Raw genomic sequence first — 25,493 nt, 5'->3', positions numbered from 1 at the left:
TGCTTTTCCTCTTTCTATTAATTTTTAAGCACCCCTCAACTTCATCTCTCACCTCCGCTCTGAGCTTCCCCCATCCTTAGTAAGCTGTGGAGCTCAGCTCGAGATCTTGTAAGCTCTGATTAGTGTGCTTGGAATACAATACTAGTTACTACGTTAAAAGGAAAAGGGAAGTGAATGTAGGGTTGCATGTATCACGTTCTGCTTTTCTTCTAAAAGCCCCTTCACTTTATTACTTTTTAGGAGAATTTATAAAATTGCAAACTTGATTCGCACATATGTTGTCATCCCTTCAAATGGGCATGGCTTTACTACATTCACTACCCTCTTGAGAAAAGATTCAAAACACAGACTCTCACCTCGCAGCAGAGTATCTATGCCACATACCTTTCCTTCAGAGACCCAAACTGCTTCTCCTTGCTGATGTTGAATTGTGTCCTTCAAGCTGCCAAACCAGCTATCGTTGGCTGCATTTAGGTCAATGGTTGCTATAGAGATGTACGCAAAAAAGTTTGCATCAATTTCCAAAGCAATGTTTACTTAAAAACTTATCCGACATCATTCATACTCATTTCTGTCATATCTGAACTAAAACGTTGGCAAACGCAAGAGAAAGTTTGCACATATTTGAATGTTAAATCCCTTTAGTTGAGTTTACATTACAGATGGATGCCATAAACCTAAAAATGGATGAATTTCATTTCAGATTGTCTATCTTTCAGAAAAGCTACCTTTAAAAATATGTTTTTAAAGAGTATATTTTCAGGAGCAAAGAAAACACACCTAAAACAGATAGAAAAGTACCGTATTTTAAAGACCATTACATAGACATCCTATATAATAAAAGCATAGTATGCAAATTGTCCCCTCAACCAGGAGATCGTCCAGGAGTTCGACCAGGGGGTGGGGTCGGCCGGGGAAAGGAAGGGAGGCCCCGGCTGGCAGCAGCAGCCACTAGGGACCTTACTAGTGCACGAATTTCGTGCACTGGGCCTCTAGTGTATAATATAAAGAAGAAAACTGTACACTAGTGTGCTGTTGGATATCTCCAATAAAATACTGAAGTTAATACTTAAATGTATATCATTTTGATAGGCTTAAACATTTTAGAATAGGCATACAGATTCACCAAGCTCTACAGGTATACATTCAAGTAATACACATTTTCTATTCAGGACAAAATGTATCTTACACAGTGGCACTTGCCATGGATTGACCACGCACTTTACAAATACCTGACAAGGATTAGCTCATTTCATGCGCACACAAACCTTGTGAGGCAGGTATGCTGTCACCCCCATGTTACAGGAGAGAAACTGAGGCACAATAGTGAAACTAGCCCAAGGCCTCACACCGAATAAGTGAAGAAGTCTAGATACAAACTCAGAAGTTTGCTTTCAGAGCCTATGGCCTTAGCCAGTGCAGGACACAGCCCACCTAAAAACATGAATTCAGAGCACCAAGAGGAAGCACAGGAAGCACATGCAAATCGTTCTTCAGCAATAGGTATTTATGGGCCTAATGGTCATAAACCAGAGAAGCACATTGGTCCCAAATAATAAACTAAATTGGACCTAAACTGATCATACTACAGGGAAATTAGGATTTTTTTCAAGCTACAAGGTCATAGCCTTTTCTTAACACCCAAAAGAAAATTGGGGCTTGTTGGTAAAGTTGTTTGGCACCCTGCTCCCTCTGTCCTGAGGTCTGCATAATTCCCTATAGACAGCCAAAAAAGCAGCATTAAGCAAATTCTGTAAGCAACTATGCTTCAAGCCTTCTTCCGGGTAACATATACCATTCTCTCATTTAAGAGGTTCTAGCACTGACCTTGGAAATTCCTGATGGAGCTGGCAATTTACCTGGTCATTAATTATTTATAGCATTAGAATAAACTGATACATTGGACGACTCAAAAAAAATTAACCTTGATTCCTTGGACTTTTGCATCCTTATCATGGTACTTTGCCAACATTACTGTGCTCTTGGGTAAGACATGACACCGTAAGTACTACTTTATATAGAAGTAGGATTGCACACCCCAGAGACAAAATGTGAGATCTGAACTAAATGTATACATGCTTTACTGAGCTTTAAGTTGGAGTTGTATGAAATGAGTACAGTCTGTATTGAAAACCTAGTTAAAAAGGACATTTATGCCCAGCCAGCTTGGCTCAGTGGTTGAGCATTGACCTATGAACCAGGAGGTCACATGCCCAGGCTGCAAGCTCCATCCCAATGCGGGGGCGTGCAGGAGACAGATGATCTGTGTTCTCTCTCATCATTGATGTTTCTCTCTCTCTCTCTCTCTCTCTCTCCCTCTCCCTTCCTTTCTAAAATCAATAAAAATATATTTTTTAAAAAAAGGCCATTTATGAAACACAGAATATATGTTCATGACCCCTGATAAAATGAAAAAGGTCACAAAACCTTTTACTCAATTCACACTGAATCAAGTATGTGAAAAAAAAAAAAGAAAAAAAAAGACTTCACTGTAGCTGATTTCCTAAGCTCCGGATAAAGGAAACATCCATCTCATGCACTGGGCCTCTTTTCAATGGGTGTGTGCACAGCTACGATGCTACCTGTCCTTTCTTTGGAATTAATACCTTTGGTTGACTGTTGGCTTTTGCTCGTTAGGTTTTTCAGATTCTTTGATTTCTAGCAGCATTGGTTAATTCTCGTTGCTCCCCACCTCTGGACCAGTCTGTTCCTGTGAACAGGCTTAGTGCATTTCTCAAACTCAAGAAAGTGAAACAGTGAAAGGCTCATCACTCAAGCCTCTGTCTTGGCTGCGAGTCCTGGGATTCTGGGAGCATCCATTCCCAGCCCCAGCACGAGTGTGTTCACGACTCCCTCCCCAGCCAAGGAGGTTAGGAAGTGCCAAGAGCAACAGCAATAAGTGACAAGTAAGGCTGGGGGTGGGAGTTGGGGGAAGAAACAAGGGAACGACTGCTAAGGGGTATGGGGTTTCCTTTGGGGACAATGAAAATGTCCTAAAATGGATTGTGGTGATGCTCTGACCCACTGAAATTTTCACTCTAAATGAATGAATTGTAGGGTATGTAAATTAAATCTCACTTAAGCTATTCATGTGGCAGAGAGTCCCTCTAAATGGACAAGCATCACCTGAGGTGCCCAGCCAGACGGCACAGCATCTTCCATCTGCGTCCTGTGCTCACCAATCTCTACAATCCCCTGGGAAACCAAACACTGCCTGCTGCGATCCGGGCTTTCAGCTGGAGCAAGACCCACTTTCCCCCAAGCCTTTTCAGTGACTACATAATGACACAGAATTATCTTCCTATAATACGTAACATTGAAAATCAATCAAGGAAGCATACAGTAATATTGCTAATAATGATCAGTCACATGTATTTAGTACTTCCAAAGTCCTAGGGCTGAACTGTACAAATGTGACATTAATGAAACCTGCGAAAGCTATCCTATGGTACATGTTAAAAATCCCGCAATTTCGCAGGAAGGGTGGCCCTGCTAGGGTCTCTAAGGCCACAATTCCATTTCAGTGGTCCACAAACCATGAACAGGGTGCTTTAGGAATTCCAAGAAAACATAATATTCAAACTCTATGTTTTAAAAAAGAACCTTGTTGACATATACACGCAAACGTATCCTACAATAACTTCTTTAATGGGGAGGGGGAAGGGACAGCCTAACATTTTAACTCATGTTGACACATTAACTTGCTTTTGGGCAAATCTCAGACTAACGCTTCCCTTGTCATCTCCGCTTCACTGAGGAGTCCCTTGAGTTTGCAAGGGCAGCCACTTCAACACTGTCGTAGCGCCACTCATCTGTGGGACGGGATTTTCTTGTTACTTTCAATGAGGAAAAAAAAGGATATCGAGCCTAGTGACACTACAAGCAACATACCGTACCTCTTGATTTTGAAGGATATGTTAATCAAAGCAGCTCTACTCTTCCTACTCATTAATTCATAAAAATGCCATAAATTTAAAATCATAAAAAGCCTCTGATTCTGGCCACAACACACACAATCTAGTCACAACCTGGTCAGGCGGAGTGAGACGCGGGCAATAGGAAGCGCTCAGTGGGACCACCCACGCAGCTTTGAAGAGTCAAATGGGAAGTTTGGGGACAATACTGTTCAAAGGCCCTGTGGTAGATATCGGGGCTTGCTGGTAACAGCCAGTGGGCACTCTGCTCCATCTACCCTTAAAGAGGTTGGAAACATACAGGTGAGAATGGGTCACTTCCAAGTTCTAGATGAAACCAGATGTTCACAGTGTCTACGTGTCCACTCCAGCCTCTGACTTTAGTTACCCTAAGACCTTCAAGTTCTTGATTAGCTTAGGCGAGAAGTGGTTTGGTGTGCCAGAGGCAGTTCTAATGAAGTCACAGTTATGCCTTGCATACTGGCTAAGCCCAGTGCTGGCCTTCAGCACACAGAGCTGGACACTGTGCAGACCCCCTACCTTCAATTTATCAGTGGGGCTGAATCAGGAGTTGTTAAACCCTCTACATGTGGTCTCCTCCAGATCCTCGATCAGACCCGTCCAGCTGTCGTGGCCTATGCTCCAAAGAGCAAATGATGCTGACTCAAGGGAGAGAAAGGGAGTGCCCCAGAGCCGCTGGCCCCTTCTTCTGCCCTGTCCTCCCCTTCATCCAGCCTCCTTCAGCCTGGTTCTTCCTCTACAACCCATTACGTCCCTTCCTGGTATCTCATATCCTCACATGAAGCCCAAATTCAACTCTCTGAGGGCCCGAGCCATTCAATGGACTTGAGTTTGAGTGACGAGGAGGAGTGGAGGGCGAGATGAAGTAGACAGAGGCCGAGCATGCCACAATCACATGGGCCTCAGTTAAATGGATGAATGACCTGTTCAATGGAGGAACTGCACTAGGTGACCCCTTTCAACATTAGAAAAATAAGCCTGTGCTGTAACATGTATAGAATATTGGACACATATTCAGAGATGCTATAATTTCAGTCTGGGCTCAACCATATACTAAATATGTGACCTTGCAGAGTCGCCTGGCCTTTCTTATGGCCCAAAAAGGCAGGGCACAGGAAAGACTGAACCACTGTGAGCTGTCACTATAATAAAAATAGTAATAATAATTATTATTGTTATATTATTACTACTAGTAGTAGCAGTAGTAAAAACGACAGAGGAAAGATTATGTATGAACTAGAGGCCCAATGCACGAAATTCGTACACTTGGGGAAGGGGGGAGAAGGGTCCCTCAGGCCAGCCTGCACCCTCTCACAGTCCGGGAGCCCTCGGGGGATGTCCAAATGACAGCTTAGGCCCGCTCCCTCCAGGGAGGCTCCCGCCACCGCCGCTGCGCTCTCTAGCCGTGAGCCCAGCTTCTAGCTGAGCGGCGCTCCCCCTGTGGGAGTGCACTGATCACCAGGGGGCAGCTCCTGCGTTGAGCATCTGCCCCCTGGTGGTCAGTGCGCATCATAGCGACCGGTTGTTCCGCCAATTGGTCGATTTGCATATTAGCCTTTTATTATATAGGATATATCAAAAGCACAAGCTCTTACGACTCTACACTCCGGTTTATGATGGACCACTCCATCCTTTGCATTTGGCTAAATTACCTCTCGGGTACAGCATTTCACCACGGTGGTTTAGTGCAGCTCACTCTTTAACCAGAAAAGCCAGTGACAGTAAAACAAGGGTCTAATGTGGGCATAGATTCAACCCCCCTCCCCTCACCCAGTGTCAGATATGCTGAGTACGACATAGGTTGACAATGATTGGTACTGAACTCAAAACAGCTATCATTATCCTAAGGACATCACATCCAGACAGTCTCCTCATGCAGCTCCAAAACTTTACGTAACCCTTTTAAACCCTTAATTATACCACGTTCACATAACTAGTCATTTATAAAGTAGTGCATATAATCAGTTACTAAAACATGTCACAGTCTCACATCATTTTACTTTCATGAGTAACAAGCAGTGGCCTTCATATCAAGAACTACAAAAAATACTCTATTACGGAAAATATAAACATATACAAAGGTAGAGAGAAAGTTTAACGAACTCTCGTGTTTATGACCATTTTTCAAAATTGCATATACAAATGCCATGAGTCTAATACACCCATTTTATAGGATTAGCTACTTTTCAAGGAGTCATGAGTAGTATATTTCAGATAACTATTCAGATTATTTCCTTATTGCTTTCATCCTTCAATGCTCTAATTCTCACTTTGGAGCAAAGAGACTACATTTTAAATTTCACTTACCTGTAAAAAGATGTGCACACGTTTTCTTAAGCTTGTTGGCTTGATCATATAGCTTTCGAGAACTTTTGTTGGATGTTGGATCCAACCTCTGTCTCATGGTTTTGACACCTTGTCTAGAGTCTGGGTTGAAAAAAATCACAATCGGGAACCACTGAGTGTAATTCAACAGGTCCACGGCCTTAGGAGTCACATCCAATAGGGCATGCTTATCCTGTTAGAAATGGGGAGACGTGTGTAAATGGCATGTAAAGTCATAGAGCATCGAAGAGTTTGCCTTAATCAGTAAAGGTGGCATCAATCAGGAAAACTTGTCAATTTAAATAATAAAGCAGAAGACGGTTTTCTTCACATATGTCCACTTAATACTACCAATCTATTAGAATTTCTAAGGAAATGAGTTCTTTGGTACAATGCTGAGAACTTTGGAAAAAAACACATCACAACCACAGAATATCATGTTTCCACACAAAGAAACATCTTGTATTTATACTCATTTTTTATCATTAATATTTAACGATTATTAAAATACAAACTCCATTCTCAGAAAGACTGCAGCAAACTACTAGTATGACTCAGCTCTTTCTGACAACATGGCCTTCAGATTCATTTTCTCACCTGTTCGATAATTTGCCTCACGGTGTTTAACCGCACCACCCCGCTGGATTTCTCAGATCCTGCATCTTTCGGCTCCGATTCTGCAAAAGCAAAGTAATTTTTTAGAAACCACTGGTGATCAAATACTCCAACCCAGTATCAGCAATGATGTGACATTGGACATAAGGTGCCACTTAATGAGAGGCAATGGAGGACCCACACTGGCTGTTAGGCCGAAATCTAATCACGAGAAACAGGCCACAAGTGAGACAAGTGGCTTGGACTCTTCACGGTATCAATGTCACCAAATAATTTAGAAAAAAGGAGACTAGAGAGACATAAAAATCAAACGTGTTTCAGGTTGTATATGTAATTTTGAAAAATGGTCATAAACACGAGAGTTCATTAAACTTTCTCTCTACCTTTGTATATGTTTATATTTTCCATAATAGAATATTTTTTAAAGTTCTTGATATGAAGGCCACTGCTTCTGTTACTCATGAAAATAAAATTATGTAATACGAAATTGGAAAATTAAGAAAACCTGAAAAATAGACTACATACTAATTAATATCATTGAATCCATGTTACATTTCTGGCTGTGATCATGGTAATGTTGTGTAGGAGGAGATAACGTCTTTATTCTTAAGAGATTCACAGGGATAAAAAGTGTTATAATGTCTACAACTTCACGGACAACAGGGGGGTGGGGGCACGCGTGTGGAGGGGTTTGGGATGGGAATGGAGGGGGGGTTGAGGACAAATATGTGATACCTTAATCAATAAAGTAATTAAAAACAAACAAACAAACCAAAAAACAAAAAAGTAAATAAAGTAAAAAATTATACACATATACAATAAAAAAAAAAATACAACTTCAACTTTCAGATTGTTCAGCAGAAATTTTAAGAAATGTGTAAGTGGTGCCCTAACTGGTGTGGCTCAGTGGATAGAGCGTCAGCCTGCAGACTGAAGGGTCCCAGGTTCGATTCCGGTCAAGGGCATGTACCTTGGTTGCGGGCACATCCCCAGTAGGGGGTGTGCAGGAGGCAGCTGATTGATGTTTCTCTCTCATCGATGTTTCTAACTCTCTATCCCTCTCCCTTCCTCTCTGTAAAAAATCAATAAAATATATATATTTTTTAAAAAGTGTGTAAGTGGTGCCGATGGTGGGTGGGGGGGAGTGTATATGCCAAAATGTTAACTCGTGCCGGTGACTCCAGGTGATGTATATGTGAGTTTTCATTACTTTTTCATTTTTTTCTGTACATTAGATATTTTCAAATTAAAATTTGGTGGAAAAAAAAAATATCACAAACAGACTTACTAGCAATTTGGAACAGGTCAGGTAACACACTTGCCAACCTTTCCATCGCTATATCTGCTATGGGTCCAAACAACACCACGGGTCTCTTGAAACCAGCTGAAATGAGACAAGAAAGGCAATGAAAACACATACACCTCCTCTGCTGTTAAAATAAGAAGCAAGAGTATTTTATAGGCTACTGATAACGTCTCCACGAGAGAAACTGCATGTCCTCCCACCCCAATTCAGCCAAGGTCTCCTCTAAAGAACATGCCTTCATTCCCCTACTATTAAAGAGGAACTTCACTAGAGGTAATATGCAAAAACCGCTGAACGGCAGCATGAAACACTAACCGAGGTCGTGGATACGCTGCCATGTGTGAGTTTGTGCAGCTCGCCTCTTTGTCTTTTTTAGTGTTTGGATACAAGTCCAACTCGATAGCCTGGCTTTGGTCTCAGGGATATAGAAACCTCTGACCTTGACAGTTATAATCTGAAAATGAAAAAGGATGGGGCCCCGAGCCCAGTCGGATCCCTTCCTAGCCCCGCGCGGCTTCCTCACCTTCTCGCAGCAAAACCCTCTCGTAGGCGGGGAACTTGGTGCTAACCGACACGGCGGCCGTGAGGTCTTCCCGGCTCTTCCTCAAGTTCTTCTTCACGCCCGATCGCTGGCCACGCATCCTCCAGAAGTCTGCCCTGTCCCCAGCGTTGTCTCTCTGGGCATTCTGGACGCTGGCCATTTGTTCAGCTCTGAGGGAAGAAACCACAGGAAGGAAATCTCTAGAGCCAGAAATGTGCGAATGTGCGTGTTGTTCACCAAGACTCCTCAGCATTTCTGATGAACCCGGGAAGATGCAGCTTGACAAGGACGAGGTCTCGCAGGTGGGAAATGTGGGACTCTCTCTTCCCGACGGAGGTGGATAAAGGCTTGGTCCCCATGAAATCCACCAGAAGTAGCTGACTAATGAGCCCACGAAACAGGCAACAGACCTGAAGCCCTGGCCAAAATACAGGTGTCCTGCCTATTCTCCCCGGCGTCAGCAAACCAGTAAGAGTCCCCTGGGGCTGAGGATGAGGGACACGCACTGGACAGGGGCAACACATCTCTAAGGGCGTGTTGGTTTCCTACAGCCACTCGGTATCTGCTCGCATCCCATGCCAGGCAGCGGACATGCCTTAGGACATCGTTCAAAGCCACAAACCAGCTGGCGGCTATTTCACAGTTCTAGGCCACGCCTCACAAACAGGACGTAGAGGACAGGAGAGGATATGAGGACAAATTGTGAAGCCAAGTGCAGCTTCTTCCTGAGGAGGGCGGGACTGTGGTTTATTTGTGGGGGGACCGGGAAAGAGGGGCGTGTGGGAGCGTGTGGTCTCAGATACCTGCTTTTGTTGGGGATTAAGCCTTTCTCCAGCTCGTTTCCGATCCTCACGGCCAGCCAGTGGCCCAGCTTGCCGTCATACAGGGTATCCACCACTCGGAAGATCTCCCCCCTGGTGAAGGCCAGGCTCTGTGGAGTTTCCTTCTCACATTCAAAGTGGCTTCTTATAAAAAACGAATCCCCTCTGCCACAAGCCAGAATCTCTCTGTACACTGAAAGGCAAAAGCATTGCTGTGTGCTGCACTCTGCTTAGCGAGAGGTCTTTTCTTAAAGCGTTATCTATCAGCTTCTCCTATTTCTGATCACCCCCTTTACCTTCTGTCCACTTAGCAAACTCAGTATACAGGCCCTACGGGAACCATGGCTCAAATAGGAAGAAGAATAAACAACTATGCGCTACCTTGATGAGTAATTTTATGTGTCAACTTGACTGGCCCACAGGATGCCCAGATATTTGGTCAAATATTACTCTGGGTGTTTTGGGAAGAGATTAATGTTTAAACTGACAGACTAAGTCAGTGGTCGGCAAACCGCAGCTCGCGAGCCACACGCGCACGGCGTCTCCCGTCGCCCGACCAACCAACACCCCCACTTCTTCAAAATAGACTCGCCCAGGCCGAAAACTGACTTCTGCGCATGGGCCACGAAGTTTCAATCGCACTGTACGTGTGCGCCCGTACTTTGTGGTATTTTGTGGAAGAGCCACACTCAAGGGGCCAAAGAGCCGCATGTGGCTCGCGAGCCGCGGTTGGCCGACCACTGGACTAAGTAAAGCAGACTGCACTCCCTGATGTGGATGGGCCTCAGCCAATCAGTTGAAGGCTTGAATAGAACAAAAAGATGAACCCCTACTTAGAGAAAACGAACTCTTCCCGCTTTCGAGTGGGACACCAGCTTTTTCCTGCCTTCACCCTCAGATAGAAACATCAGTTCTTCTAGGTCTCAAACCTGCCAGCGTTTGGACTTGGACTAAAACTAAATTATCAGTTCTCTTGAGTCTCCAGCTTGCCATTCACTCTATAGATTTTGGGATTTGCCAGCCTATGTAATCGTTAGGCCAATTATTTATAATCAATCAACCACCTCTCTCTCTCTCTCTCTCTCACTCACACACACACACACACACACACACACACACACACACCCCTATTGGTTCTATTTCTCTGGAGAGCACTGACCCCGCTGTCAATCAACCCTCTGAAGCAGGCAGGAAAGACACTATCAACTCCCATTCTACAGGTGAAAACAATGAGACCTGGTAAGGTGAAGCAACGTGTCCGATGGGTAAGAGTTAATGTGGGAGCTGACCCGTAGGTAGGGCTCTTTGCATCCATCACATGAAAGACTCAACAATAACTCCAGGTAGTACTTAAGGATGGATCACTGTTCAGAAAAGCAGTTGTATATTCCAAACTGACACAATCAGTGGGTGCATAGGAAACATTTCTATAGAAAGTTAAATGGTGCCCAAATTGTCTCCAAAGATTAGGTGTTAGAATCCCCCATTTCCATTTTTTAATACCCAAGTTTACCTCTTCTGGTCCCAAGACACTTCTCTCATCCTCCCCACAATCTCCCCCACCATTAAACACATGAACAGAATCTCCCCCACCATTAAACACATGAACAGACTTGCTCACCATCAGCTCGGCTCTGAGCTAAAATGGTCACCATTTCACCTTTGGGGATTTCTAACAGGTAGAGAACAGCATCTTCCCGAACCATCCCTCTGAAATCCTGTGTGTTCACCTGATGGGAAGGGCGAACAGGAAAAACAAAAACAAAAAAACAAGAAGTTGTTTATAAAAAGGTGCTGCCTTAGCTTTCATTGGACTATAAATTCTAACATTCTATCTGGGCCTTTTCATCAGGGTCTTCCCAGAGCAAAACTCAGATGTAAAGAAGTCCTTAGTGCCCCTATCAAGCCCTCCCAGCACCCTGCTACTGGCCTGGCCTGTGGGGCATCACCACACCTGCCTGCCTCCCACACTGCCAACCACCCTTAGGAAGATGCATTCTGTCCAAGTCCTGCCAGGAGATCAGATTGGAACTTTTTGTGGTTGTGTTTGTTTTTCTTTGAGTCTCCCATTGAGGTAGCCAGGGAGGTCATGATCAGGAAAGAGGTAACTATAATGCAACAGGGCGTGGTGGGGTCTACGGCAAACAAGCATGCTGGCCTAGCTGAAGGCATTCACACTATTTTTAAATTAGTTCAAATAAAAGCCTGAAAATAAAAGTTCTGATCAATTCTGCCTTTCTCCTATAGCTTCTACCACCTAAAAGTCGTTTAATAGGAGTTTAGAAAATTGAAGAGCATTAGCCTTATATGGGAGGCAAATACCCTAATATACAGGCTTAAAGTATTTAAGCTTCTGACACACACTTAATTTCTGGCAAGGAGACCACAACTGTAAGTAGCATTCGGAAGTTATAAAGCAAGTAAAATTGAAATGTGGGAGGGGAAGACATTTTGACATCTTTGTTTTGTACCTTTCAAACCACGTGACAAGAGAAAAATTACAAATAGTAAAATTCAAAAATTATTTTAAAGTCCCTAATATTTTAATAATGTATGACAGAAGTAAAAAGTACAGAATTCCTATGAAATATGCTCTTCAGTCATTGAGGATTGTAGAAGCCTTTAATCAAAGAGTACTACTTTATTACTAAAAGCAGTTCATTCATTAATGTTAGAAGGTATGATTTAATGAATGTCAGAATTTATAATCCAATGAAAACGGGCAGTAGACTAAAACTTACTTGGTCCTTTTAAAATAAAATGATCTGCTAAAGCAATCACATTAACTTTTCCTTGGAAACAATATTTAGCACTTAAGACAACCGTCATTCTCATCTCTCCATCCCCCAATTAGGGATCATTGATTGCACTTTGTCCCTGATGCTTTCTTATGCCATTTGTAGATCTACATCTGTGTCTATAAACGGCCACATGTATGTTTTTATATGAATGTATAGGCTTCTATTGGTTTATTTACATAAGAGAAAGCCCTACAGGTCCCTCTGTCCATCTCTACAGCCATGTGAAACTGACCTTCCGTTTAGACAAAACACTTTTAACAGTCAAAATTTAAGCACACAGGGTAGCTACACTGTAAAATCCACATGGTTAATGAGCAAACTTAGAGGTGTTTTTTTCTCCTTTCCATCCCCTAAAAGTTTCTGAAAGGGAAAGGACAGCCCTGCCAGACCAATAATAAGCAGAGAGACAGCCCGGCCTCGCCCCAGGGCATGTCTGTGTCTGTTATTTACAAGCCACACACTCCGTGGGCCGAAGTACAGCCCACTCCTGTCTTCTTTGCACAGGTCAGGCTGTCACCTGACAAAAGGAAGAGCCGCACTTAAAACCCCTGTGATACAAAACGTGGCTGGCGTCTGTACACGGTGCACCACATAGATTCAATGTCACCACGTAAACGAGTTCTGAAACAAATTGAAGTGAAAAAGCCAACAACAGGGCAGCACGTTGACTCTTTGAAAGTTAGACTGTACAGTCCTCTCCGAGAAATAGCCTCTTATTGTCTATTGAGTAGCTTACAGGGTCTCCCGTGCCCGCTGGGAGCCCAAAGAGGAGTCTGTATCAGCCTCAGCTCATGCGGGCGGAGCGGCCTCCCTGCCCAGCAGGCGAGGTCCATCTTTTTCAGCCCTTTTGTGGTCCTCAGAAAACTGATTCACAATCAGGAGCCAGGAAGCCAGTTCCCACGGTTTCTTCCTTGTCGCCAAGTGAAAACAGGAAACAAGACACTTTCTTAAGTATAAACGCTGCATACCATAGCTTTTACCCATGGAAGTGACTCTCCCAGCTTTAGCGACTTACGGAGAGGTCAACCCGTCAAGTCCCTCTGTGAACTCCCTATTTTTTTTCTTCCCATGGAAATTCAGAAAATCTATTTTCCCCGAATAAAAAATATTTTATCCTTGATCCTTCCTGAGCAAAAGCTTCCAAACTCCTCCTACCTGGCTTCCGATGGCCCCAATACTAGTTAGGAAACACGTTTTCTCTCCTTTGGCGTCGACCCAGGAGTAAATTGGTATGAGCTGGCACTGGATGGGACGCTTATCAGTAGCACTTGGTAAGTGATGTTTCCTAGGATCATGTGGCACCACAAGGTTCACTCAGGTACACTTAGTCTTCTAGGATCCTGACCAAAGCCAAAGAGGGTCTAGAATGTCACTGGACAGCTTCAGCCAGGCTCACGATCAAGGTTTGCCCTTCATGTGCTCTGGAAATGAAAGCTCACCTACTGCAACGGGGCCAAGAGGCAAGAGGCAAGAGGGCTGCCCGCTTGGTGCTCTGCGTCCTGCTCCCTCAGGAATTCTGCGTTTACACCCCTCTCCTCTGAGCCTAGATGCTCTTACCAGACCCCCGAGGAACTCCCACAGAAGAGATGCAAGTTTACAGAAGCAGGAATTCCAGGGAAGCCAGTTCCCTAGCATTCTGTATTTGTAACAGTCAAGAGGTACTTGACATTCCTGAAGTTTATTCTGAAGTCACTGGGAATACTTTACACCTATTGCATAAAATGTCCAAGCTGCGTTGGTTATTTTTTAAAACCAAGAGATTATACAAACTCCTATACAGTAACTTTAAAAGTACTAATATTTGATTAACCAAGAAACTCCTCTCCTGGACGGATGTCAATAACACATTCAGTGGCAGCGACTTATTCTTTTCCAGTGGGTGAAGAAGGGACATGGACCTTCGTGCTCTGTGCCAGGAACTCCGCTAGGTGCCTGTGTTATCTACGCTCATCTTCCAGGGTCCCTGCACGGCAGGTGTTCTTATCCCCACTGAACAGAGACAGAAACCCGAGTCTCAGAGGTTGAGCCAGGGTCACAGAACTAATGAGAGCCTGGGATGGGATTCAAATCAGACAATCTGGTGCCAACACCCACCTCTGTTCAATTACAGCACACTGCCTTGAGAGTGACAACCAGACAGGGGAATCGATGAAAGACAAAATTACAGCCCGGCTAGCATGGCTCTGTGGTTGACCTTCGACCTATGAACCAGGCGGTCACGATTCAAATCCCGGTCAGGTGAGGGCATATGTCTGGGTTGTGAGCTTGATCCCCAGTAGGGGGCGTGCAGGAGGCGGCTGATCAATGATTCTCTTTCATCATTGATATTTCTCTCTCTCTCCCTGACCCTTCCTCTCAGAAATCAGTAAATATATATTTTAAAAAATAAACCCAAATTAGCAAGATTGTCTTCTTCTTGTTAAACCTCACCCAAGGATATTTTTTCCATTGACTTTTTAGAGAGTGGGAGGGAGGGTAGAGACATAGAGAGGGAAATATCAATATGACAGATATACATCGATTGGTTGCCTGCCACACTCGCCCCAACCAGGGCAGGAGGTATGTGCCCTTGACCAGAATTGAACCCGGTACCCTTCAGTCCACAGGCCGACGCTCTATCCACTGAGCCAAACCAGCTAGGGCAGCAAGATATTTTGAAAGATCTTCTTCCTAGGCTTTAGCTACAGTCTTGATTTTTTTGTTTTGTTTGTTTTTTTGTTAATAAAGCTAATACAAATCTTTGCAAGGGTCTTGAACATTATAAATTCCCACCCAGGAGTGACTTTTGGGTTCCAGAACTGAGAAGACAGGACCCATTTCAGGGAAACTGAGACCTTGATGCCGGGCATCGACAAACCTGAAGCCGACCTATTTTCACAAGTGGGACCACTTCCCCCTCTCCCTTACGGAAGACGGCCAGAAACCCCACTCTTTCCCAGTAACTCCCAGACACAGGACTGGGCTCTCCTTACCTTCAGAATTTGGTCGCCTTCTAGAAGGCCTTCTTGGTCTGCCGAGGTCCCCTCCTGAATGCCGCCCACAAATATCCCGACGTCGTTGCCACCAGCCAGCCGCAGGCCCACGCTGTCCCCCTTCCTGAACCTCACCATCTTGGTATTGGGGCTTCGGTGGTTTCCGTTTCAGAGAGGGAAAATGGAAGATTATTTATGGAAAAGGGGACCAACATGAGCAGATCAGAGATTTCATTTCTTCTTTCTATAGAGCGATGCATAGTTTCATTTTCCTCCTAGCATGTGTAATTTTATCTTCCTTGGGACTGTACGATGAATACAACAGGCCCACGTTACCAGGGTCGGAGTGGAAACATAGAATGTTTATGGGAGCTCACTCAAGATTAGAAAGCAAAGAAAGGGCAAGGTTGGGGTTAAAATCAAGGCCATATAAACTAATCAAGCCTCTCGCTGAGCCAGGGCTCCTGCCAAACAGACACACAGCCTGGGTTCAAGAAAGCCACCTCCTAATCCAGGAGCTGCTGCTCTTGAACACTGACCATGGTCAAGTGCATAGCACGGCGTCCCGTCCCTCCCCCACCCTGGGATCCTCCTGTCTCTGCAGCCCAACAGAGGCACTTGGTAAGCAGCACGTCACCTGTCTGTTGTTACCCAGCTGCCAACTCAAACATCCAGAATCGCATTCTGGAGACGTGGCCAGGTAAGGACACAGCAGACCCACTTCACCCGCTTCCACATTTCACTCTCCCACAAATGATTTCTCTTTCTCATGAACTCTAGCAACAGGCGTGGGTTCGAGGTGGCTGATTACATGTAAAATCACCACCCGTCGCTAAACAAAACGCCATTCTTCTGGATTTCAGTTCAGGAGGAAGAGCTATGTGGAAGAAGACAGGGAAAGAGAGACGGGAACACATACCCATAAATCGCTTCATCTTCAGGACTGGGACGAAGAAAAGTCCTCGGGAATGCTTTTGGCTGAGGAGCTGTGGGTTAGAAAGCACCTGTCATTATCGACGTGGACTAAAAGGAGTGTGTTTGTCTCAAAATATAAAGATCACAGAACCCACCAAAAATTCAAGTCTGTACCTTATGCTGCATATGTGTCACCACATTAAACCACAAATGTAAGTCTTTACAGTGAAGTTTAATTCTAAGATGGCAGGTGCCAACCGTTCCTAAGTAAGTGAGAAATGAACCTCTAAAATGCAAGGTGTCTCTTCCTTTTTGAGAATGATTTTTCAAGTAATTTTTCTCTCTCCTTCCAGCCATCCTCTGGACTTACCAAGCAAAAACTTCTGAAAGGGACTATTTATTTATTCAAAATGAGCCTCACCCGCCCAGCTGGTGTGGCTCAGTGGTTGAGCATCAACCTATGAATCAGGAGATCATGGTGTGATTCCTGGTCAGGGCACATGCCCGGGTTGCAGGCTCAACCCCTGTGCAGGTGGCAGCCAATCAGTGATTCTCTCTCATCATTGACGTTTCTCTCTTTCTCTCCCTCTCCCTTCCTCTCTGAAATAAATAAAAATATATTTTAAAAAAATAAATAAAATGAGCCTTACCTGGGGCTTCCTCTTGGTGTTTGGGCTCCTGGCTGGTCTCTGCAGCAGCTGCAATATCCCCCGCGCACTTGAAGGGAGTGGGTGTGGAGCCCATCCGGGACCATCTGCTCTGGATGTCCTCCCTCGAACTTAAGCACACGGCATGTAAACATCCCATCATGGGACAGATTCGCACATACCTTTGTGTGCACACTCACAGCGGCGTGTGCGAGGGGAAATACACATCGCCTCACCTGGGCTTTTCCTTCAGCTTCTCATTGGAGGAATGATAATCACAGTCGGAATACGGCTGCCGTCTCTCCTCTGGGGAAAACGACCGGTTTGACTCTATTTCCGAGATATCTGGTTTCAACAATGAGAAAAGACTTTGCCGTGAAATATTTAAGACCTGCACCAGAAATTATCCCCGCTCTGGTTAGGAAACATGGGAAACGGAAGAGAGGCAGGCCGTAAATGTGCTATGAGTCTTCCCGAAGTGAAAAAAAAAAAAAAAATCTGATAGATTATGCACTACTCGTATATACATTTTTTACTGACATGTTCTGTCGGAAGGGGAGGGCATCTATAATAATAAAAGCATAATATGCTAATTAGACCGGACGGCCAAACGTCCGGCATTCCGGGGCTGCGAGGACTGAGGCAAGCCGCCGCAGGCTGCAAGGGCCAAGCCCCTTGCACAAATTTCATGCATTCGGCCTCTAGTTAATTAATAAAGAGAAAGCCGAATAAAGAATTCTAGGTCTCTCTTTCATCACACTTTCTATCAAAGCTGCTACTGAAGACTCAAAATTCAATTACTGGGTCACATGTATATGCTTCTCCAACATTAATGCACACACAAATCATCCACGCTCTTGTTCTGGGGTGAGGATGCAGCTGTCCTGGGGTGAGGCCAGAGACACTGCAAGTGTATTAAGCTCCCAGATGCTGCTGAGGCTGCCGGTGGAGTGAGGACCACACTTTGAAAAGCAAGGCAACACACTCCAGGCTCTTAGCATGCTGGGATGACGTCTCTGCACTGTTCATAGCAGTAACAACGGCTTAGACGTTGGATATAATGGAAATTAAACTAAGTTCTAGACAGCCATTCTTTTCAAAATCAACATCTGTTTTAAAACTTGAGAACCTAATATTTTTTTCTAAACTTCGCCACACAAAGGCAATGCGAGATGGTTCAGTAGGATATATCGTGATTACTTATGTTTATTGGTAATTGGTAGATGGTTCAAGTATTATCCTGGGTATAATTCATATTTGAGAAATGAATATAATGCCTTAAAAGAAAAGAGGTGACATGGATTGCTAACCACTGAATACACAATACAAGCCATTCTGATTCTTCATTACAGTGGCTACCAGTTTAGGCTATCCTCCACATTGTCTTCTCTTTGTTGGAAATATTAATAGCCACTTTAAAAAACACACATAGGAGCCCAGCTGGTGTGGCTCAGTGGTTGAGTGTCAACCCATGAACCAGCCAGGGGCTCAATCCCCAGTGGGGGGCGTGCAGGAGCCAGCTGATCAATGACTCTCTCTCATCATTAATGTTTCTATCTCTCTCCCTCTCCCTTCTCTCTGAAACCAATAAAAATATATTTTAAAAATATATATTTAAAAACACGCGCAAGAATGAGCAATTTACAAGTGTATGTGGTTAGTTCTTTGAACTTCTCGTACATGCTTGGTTTACTGACATGTTTTGTTTTCGGTGGCCTAATCCGTGTCCCCCGGGAGCTCACAAGTGCACCCGACTCTCCCATGGGAAACCTGATTTCAACAGACACTTTAATGAGACAGGAACAACCGAACACGTCTCTTTCGGGATCGGAGCTTAACGGAGAGGCTTTCATTGGCAACTGAACTTCCCGTGGGAGGGCTGGGCTAGACAGAGGTGAGCATGCGGACGCGACAGCCTCCCTGGCTTCCAGCCTCGCTCACAGCCTCTTTACCTTCCGAGTCGCTGTCATCCAGCGCTGGGATGTGGATGAGCGTCTGCTTGCTGTCTCTCAGCACCACCAGCTGCAGTTTTCCTCTTGACTTTTCTATCAGTTTTCGAGCATCCGTCAAAGACATGTTCTCGGTTACAGTGCCATTTATCTGGGTTCAAAAGGCACAGGAATGGTACATGCAATACAGCTATTCACGGCAAAGGAGAAAATTGGCATTTTCTCCCACTAAAAATGTAAAAGACTTTGCTCATCTATTCAAACAGACCTGGAATTTAGGGGAGGGAGGGGGCCGAATAAAAATGCATGATTCTTTCAATTAACTATAACCCTGCATGCCTGGATCCCAAATACAGGCATGAGAGCGCTGTCGTGTACTTAAGTTACTCTGCTAATTTATTTACCTTCCAAGCTCAAGGCGATGGTTTGGCTTACTACCGGAAGGTGTCTCCTGACCAGAGAGGTTTACAAAAACTATTAAATATTCAGCATTCATATACCACCAACTCTACCTCTCATCTTTCCTTCATTTAGGGAATAGGAGCTTAAACTTTCAACAAACAGGGAAGGGAAAAAAGTACCCAGTGATATATTTTTAAAAACTGCTACTAAACTAGGACAGCGCTCTCCAAGTCTGGTTTTTCTGATAAAAATTATCTCACTGTGCTGCCCTTCCCCGCCTCTGTCCTACTCCTGCGTCCCAGTGCGACCAAGCTCCACCGTGTTCGCACCCGAATGCGGAAACGCAGACGAGGAGCCAAGTACGAAGCTGACCGTCCTCTCCCCTGCTCACCCACCTTGAGGATGATGTCCCCTTCGTGCAGGTTGCCATCCTTGGTTGCCAGACCGGTGCTGGTCATCTCCTTTATGAAGATCTGACTCCCCAGCCGGAGACCATACTCTAAAGACAGAAACAGACACCCATTTCATCCACTTGCTCAGAAAACTTAGTCTGGTTTTCAGGACTTTTTAAAAAGACGGATGAAAATTCATTCTGAATGTGGGATACTCTGTAAGACAACTGGCCTGGAGTCATCAAAAGAAGTCAAGGTCGCCCTGGCCGGTGTGGCTTCCTTGGTTGAGTGTTGTGTCCTTTGCTCCGAAAGCTCACGGGCTTGATTCCCAATCAGGGCGCATGCCCAGGTTGTGGGTTTGATCCCTGGTTGGGGTGCTAACGGGAGGCAACCAATCAATGTTTCTCTCTCACATCAATGTTTCTCTCTCTCTCTCTTCTTTTCCCTTCTTCTCTCTCTAAAAATCAATAAAAAAATATATTTTAAAAAGTCAATGTCATACAAAATAAAAGAGGCAGAGGGACTGTTCCATATTAATAAGAGACATAAAAACTAAATGCAATGCAAGAACCTTCACGAGGATCCTTGATCCAATGTGGGGAAGAGGTGGGAGGGGGTGGGTTACATTATTTTAGAGCAACTGCAAAATAAACTGTACTGTAATATATTAAAACAAATATTAATGCTAATGTGATAAAGGCATTACGGCTATGTAGGAGGATGTTCTTAGCCTCAGGGGATACCTGCTGAAATATTTAAGGGTGAATTATTTGTACGTTGCTTGCAACTTACTTTCAAGTGGTTCCAGAACACCACTGGGAGACAGGGGATAAGGGAGTGGGAGGGATGAGGGACAGGGAAAAGGAGCAGGAGAGAGGGGGAAAAGGGAAGGAGAATGAGAACAAATGTGGCAAAATGTTAACAACTGTTAGATGTGTTAATGATGTTAAAACTAGGTGAAGGCTATGTATGAGTATTCGCTATAAAATTAACACTTTGCGAAATAAAATGCTGGGGAGATATATTCTGCTAGCAATGCAGATGCCCACAGAAAGGCCTTCATCTGTAACAGCTTAGGTTGTGTGGGGTTTAGCACTGAAAATATTTCAGTGTGTGAAGAAAAGGGGTAAACAAACCAGGCAAAGCAATAAAGTATTTAACTAAAACCAGCAGAGCTCTGAGATTTTATGGACGTTGAATTGCTCTCAAAAGAAAAAAACACACTGTACTTAGTACGGTTTTGCAATTCTTGTGGGTTGATGAATTAATGTCATTATAAAAGGTTAGAAAAAGTCGATAGAATCCTTAAACCTCCTGAGATGTATATTCCTCAGAGATAGGCTATTTAAGGCAAATTTCCAACCTGGACAGCACAAGTTTTTCACTTTGCTTCCTTTTTTTTCCCTTTGGAAGGAGAACAATTAGAGAACAAGAGAAAAGATTTGTTACAAGAACTGTAAAAAGTCAGAAACCAACCCTAGTTGGTTTGGCTCAATGGATAGAGCGTCGGCCTGCGGACTGAAGGGTCCCAGGTTCGATACCGGCCAAGGGCACATGCTTGGGTTGGGGGCTCAATCCCCAGTAGGGGGCGGCAGGAGGCAGCCAATCAATGGTTCTCTCTCATCATTGATGTTTCTATCTCTCTCTCCCTCTCCCTTCCGCTTTAAAATCAAAAAAATAAAAAGTCAGAAGCCAAAAACCAACGCAAGGAATATCACACCACCGGGCTCTAGAGCCCCGTCCATTCACCTGCGTGTTTCCTCTCCCCTATGGAAATCTGAGTTCTAGCTCCACCACCCACTGGCTTCCAGATGTGGGCAAGCTGCTTCCCCTCTGAGTTCCGGAATCCTCACCCAAACGGCAGGGGCTGGTAGCTTCCCTCGCTGCCACACGGGGTTTTAGTGAATCCCGGATGTGACTGTGTGCAAGGGCTCCAGGACGGAACGTGGGACCAGCAGCCTGGCCACTGCCCGCCTCGTGCCTGGGCACGTTACCAGCGTCGGGGCTCTTGGGTTCCCAAGACAGAATGTAAGAGGAAACCCTGGAGAAATCGCCAGGCAGATTTTATTAAGCTTATGCTCAAGCACCAGCATAAGCTGAGGGAGACAACACAGAGGAAAGGAAAGTCCTCTGACCTGACTCAGGGCCCGGCTCTGCTTAGATGCTTCCATAAGCTGGGGGGGTCAGAGCGGATTTGCACAAAACGATGGCTTTTAGAAAAAGGTGGGCTTGTGGAATTTCCCATGTCAGGGTAGGAAAAGCAAGCGGTTAGAAGAAAGATAAAATTCTGCACTTTTTCTTTGAGCTGGGAATGGAGGGGTGGTACATTCTTGTGGTCAGCTTATCTGGCCTTCCTTCTGGCCACCTGGCCGTAACTTGGCTTCCTAGCCACTGGGTACTTTTCCATTCCCGAGGCCCAAGTCCCTGTGCTATCCCAGGCATACCAAACACTTCTCTCAACTTTCAAATTCCAACCTACCACACAGCGTTAGGTCCTGGCATAGAGGAAAAATGCAACCAAAATGCTATTGTTCTCTCCTGTGGTCTCATCAGTGTAAGCTGCACCAGCTCATGGCGGGGGGGAGGGGGGGGGAAGAGGCTTGTTAACAGATTCCCGTTTCCCACCCCAGTGAGTCAGCGGCAGAGGCCTGAGAATCTGCATTTCTAGCACGTGCCCAGGTGTTGCTTGTGCTGCTTTGAGAACCACTGGCCTTGTAATTAAAAAGCCAGATCTCTGCAGCCTGTGCTAGTTCAATGTGCAAGTCCCTGAAGTGTTCTGTGCCTCAGTTTTCTCGTCTATAAAAATGAAGATGTCCTAACGCCTACGTGAGGTAGTGATGAGGATGGTGTGAGCTACTCGGGGCGAAGCATGTAGGTCAGTGACATGACACAGGAAGTGCCATGGCAGAGCTAGCTGTGATTACACGAGGGCTTTTCTTCATCAACTGTGGTACCTTCATTTGCTTTGTTTTTCGTCAGAAGGACTCCGATGGGCTTGTCAGCTTCGTGGTCCCGCCGCCCTCTCGGCTCAGGGGTGGGGCTGCCCAAGCGGAGGTGCTCGCAGCTCCGGGACATCTTGTAGCGGGCATCGGGCTGCCCCCTGTGCCTGTGCTCCACCTCCGGGCTGTAGGCCCGGCCGTAGGCCTGGTCAATGCTCCGGCCTCGCCCGTGGCTGCTATCTCGGCCTCGCCCATAGTCATGGTCCAGGCCCCGCTCCAGGCTCCGGCCGCGGCTCCGGTCTCGGGCTCCATCATAGTAATCTTGGTCCAGGCCCCGCTCCAGGCTCCGGCCGCGGCTCCGGTCTCGGGCTCCATCATAGTCATCACGATCCAGGCCCCGCTCCAGGCTCCGGCCGCGGCTCCGGTCTCGGGCTCGGCCATAGTCACCGTGGTCCAGGCCCCGCTCCAGGCTCCGGCCGCGGTCCCGCTCCTGGCTGCGCGGACGGTCCTGGGGATGCCCCCTCTCCAGGCTGTTCTCCCAGCTGTGCAGGCGGCTCCTCTCACTGTAGCGATCACTGTACCCGCTGCGGGCACTTCTCCGGTCAAACTCATCCATCACCTCGAAAGCCCGGTCTTCCTCGTTGAGCGGAAGGCCACCCTGCAGCGGGGCCAGCTGGACCTTCCGGGGCCTCTTGACCACCTGTTAACCAAAGCACAGAGGGGAGATAGGACAACCACAAGTCAACGTAAGGAAATGTAACGGCTAAAAGCTCTGGTTCTCCTTCCAGTAAAACTGTGTCCCTGAGCCTCAGGTTCCTCATCTGGAAAACAGGGACAGTAAAGACCTCATAGGGTCCAGAATCAAGTCAGACAATGAGTATAAAGGTCTCAACACAATGCCTGCAAAATCGGCTTCTACTCAAGAGTGTAAAAAGTACCAAGGGACTCTAAGTCACTGAGTTACAAAAATGGAAATCCAGAAAGTGAGACAGTCTATACAACTGTCTAGATTCTTCTAAAAGTCAGTGTCATTAAAAGGGAGGGTGGGGGAGGTTAGGGGAAGAGGTGGGAGAAAGAGGAATCCTTCTAGATTAGAAAGGACAAAAAAGCCAAGGGCCAGGTGCAATGAATGAACTTTGATAGAATCCCAGGGGGAAGAAAAAAAAAAGTCTATCAAAGAAATCTTAGGATGTGGTCTGGATATTAGATGATGTTACAGAGTTGTTAATTTTCTTAGCGAGGACCATAGTGCAGTTATGTAGAGGAATGTCCTTATTTAGAAAAGACATATGCTGAAATAGAACTGAACTGCCATGTATGCAACTCCCCTTCAAATGGTTCACTAAAAATATGTATGTGTTTTTATACACCAAATGGAGGAAAAAATAAGTCAATATGGCAGAATATTAACATGTAGAAGATATATGTGTTTATTACATTCATCTTTGGACTTTTTGTTTGAAAAGTTTCGTAATATAAAAGTTTAAAAAAATAAAATACCACATACCCAGGGCATCCCCTAGCACTGCCCTTTCACTCACTATACTCCAAACTCTCGCTGTGAGTGTCCCCGGGCCCCGCTAGAGAGGGGCAGCCCTGCTCCAAGTGGCATCTGGCTCACTGTTGATTCTCAACCAACGCCTGCCACATGAATGAGAGAGCAAACGAATGAACGCTACAGATGGCCACCTCCTCCTAAGAAACTTCAGTTTATGAAGGTATAACAGATCTTGTTTGGGCCTTTACAAATGAGTTTTTGAGCTAAAATGTATTTTCTAAATGAATGCTCTTTTATCACTGTTCTCAATCTAGGCCAGTGGTCGGCAAACTGTGGCTCGCGAGCCACATGCGGCTCTTTGGCCCCTTGAGTGTGGCTCTTCCACAAAATATCACGGCCCGGGCAAGTCTATTTTGAAGAAGTGGCATTAGAAGGAGTTTAAGTTTAAAAAATTTGGCTCTCAAAAGAAATTTCAATCGTTGTACTGTTGATATTTGGCTCTGTTGACTAATGAGTTTGCCGACCACTGCTCTAGGCAATTCTCATGGAGAATAATTGTCTAACCTGGCTCTGAAGGTAAAACTCACTCAGATGAAAGAGTCATTGGTCATACGAAGTTAGGAGAAAGAGGAGAAAGAGGCAGGAGGCATTATTTACACACACCTCTACCTCATCCACTACATCGCCCTCCTAAAGTACTGAGGATACAAGAGGTAGCGGCCCCTAGGTGACGTAGGTATGTCCAGTGCCTAAAGGTAAGTGGTCATTTTCTCCTAGGCGTAAAAACAAAATTCTACTGAGGCGAGAGGAAATAAACCCAGGACTTACAATGGCAGCGATCTTCCCACTTTTCCTCAGCTGCTGCACGGCGAATGAATGGAGTACCCCCTCCATGGGGGTGCCGTTAACCATGACCACCCTGTCATTTTCTCTGCAAACAAAAAATGAAAACGGGATGTGAAAAACTCCTCCCACTTATTCACTGTCAATTTTTTAATTAGGAACAAAGAGAGGCAGCAAATGGATGTGAAATACGGACTGAAGGGCTCAATGTCTGAGGACTCCCAAGGCTTCACCAGCCAAGTCAGGGTGAGCTCTCCCAAGGCAGGAACCCAGGAGTCATCAGCCCACTTTTGACTCTGTCTACCGAGAACAGTGGGGGAGAAGGACCCACACCGCAGGGGCCCCCCCAGGAGCCACCTGACAAGGGCGAGGTCTGAGCACCAAGGGCCTCCTGCACCGGCCTCCTTACCCCGGTGCACACAGGGCTTCGGAAGTCTACACAGACCCTCAAGGAAGGCTTGTATCCACTTATGCTCTGGACGGGAAGAAGTCAAGAGCGTGCCTCAGAGTCGTAAAGAAATTTTGAGGTCACAGAACCCTCTTACCTTTATCTCACCCCAAAAACTATTGCAAAATTCTCCTCTCCTCTCTG

The 25,493-nt window shown here is 45.4% G+C and overlaps 1 protein-coding gene across 4 annotated transcripts in view; it reads right to left on the bottom strand.

Annotated features, from left to right (window-relative positions):
• The window catches only part of TJP2 (tight junction protein 2), a 110,374-nt gene that overhangs the window by 7,616 nt on the left and 77,265 nt on the right, over positions 1-25,493 (bottom strand). For all 4 annotated transcript variants that reach the window (XM_054727341.1, XM_054727339.1, XM_054727338.1 and 1 more), the window contains 15 exons: positions 24,887-24,989; positions 22,576-23,260; positions 19,625-19,728; positions 18,831-18,978; positions 17,115-17,223; positions 16,882-17,009; positions 16,236-16,302; positions 15,317-15,467; positions 11,165-11,273; positions 9,526-9,736; positions 8,705-8,892; positions 8,164-8,259; positions 6,858-6,937; positions 6,243-6,453; positions 385-485 (listed from right to left, as the gene is read on the bottom strand). In XM_054727341.1, the coding sequence (XP_054583316.1) occupies positions 385-485; positions 6,243-6,453; positions 6,858-6,937; positions 8,164-8,259; positions 8,705-8,892; positions 9,526-9,736; positions 11,165-11,273; positions 15,317-15,467; positions 16,236-16,302; positions 16,882-17,009; positions 17,115-17,223; positions 18,831-18,978; positions 19,625-19,728; positions 22,576-23,260; positions 24,887-24,989 (2,491 nt within the window). The remainder of the gene's footprint in view (positions 1-384; positions 486-6,242; positions 6,454-6,857; positions 6,938-8,163; positions 8,260-8,704; positions 8,893-9,525; positions 9,737-11,164; positions 11,274-15,316; positions 15,468-16,235; positions 16,303-16,881; positions 17,010-17,114; positions 17,224-18,830; positions 18,979-19,624; positions 19,729-22,575; positions 23,261-24,886; positions 24,990-25,493) is intronic.

This window comes from Eptesicus fuscus, chromosome 15 (assembly GCF_027574615.1).
Source record: "Eptesicus fuscus isolate TK198812 chromosome 15, DD_ASM_mEF_20220401, whole genome shotgun sequence".
Taxonomy (NCBI): Eukaryota; Metazoa; Chordata; class Mammalia; order Chiroptera; family Vespertilionidae; genus Eptesicus; species Eptesicus fuscus.
The sequence above is the reverse complement of the archived record's forward strand: the minus strand, read 5'-3'. Positions and strand labels throughout refer to the sequence as shown.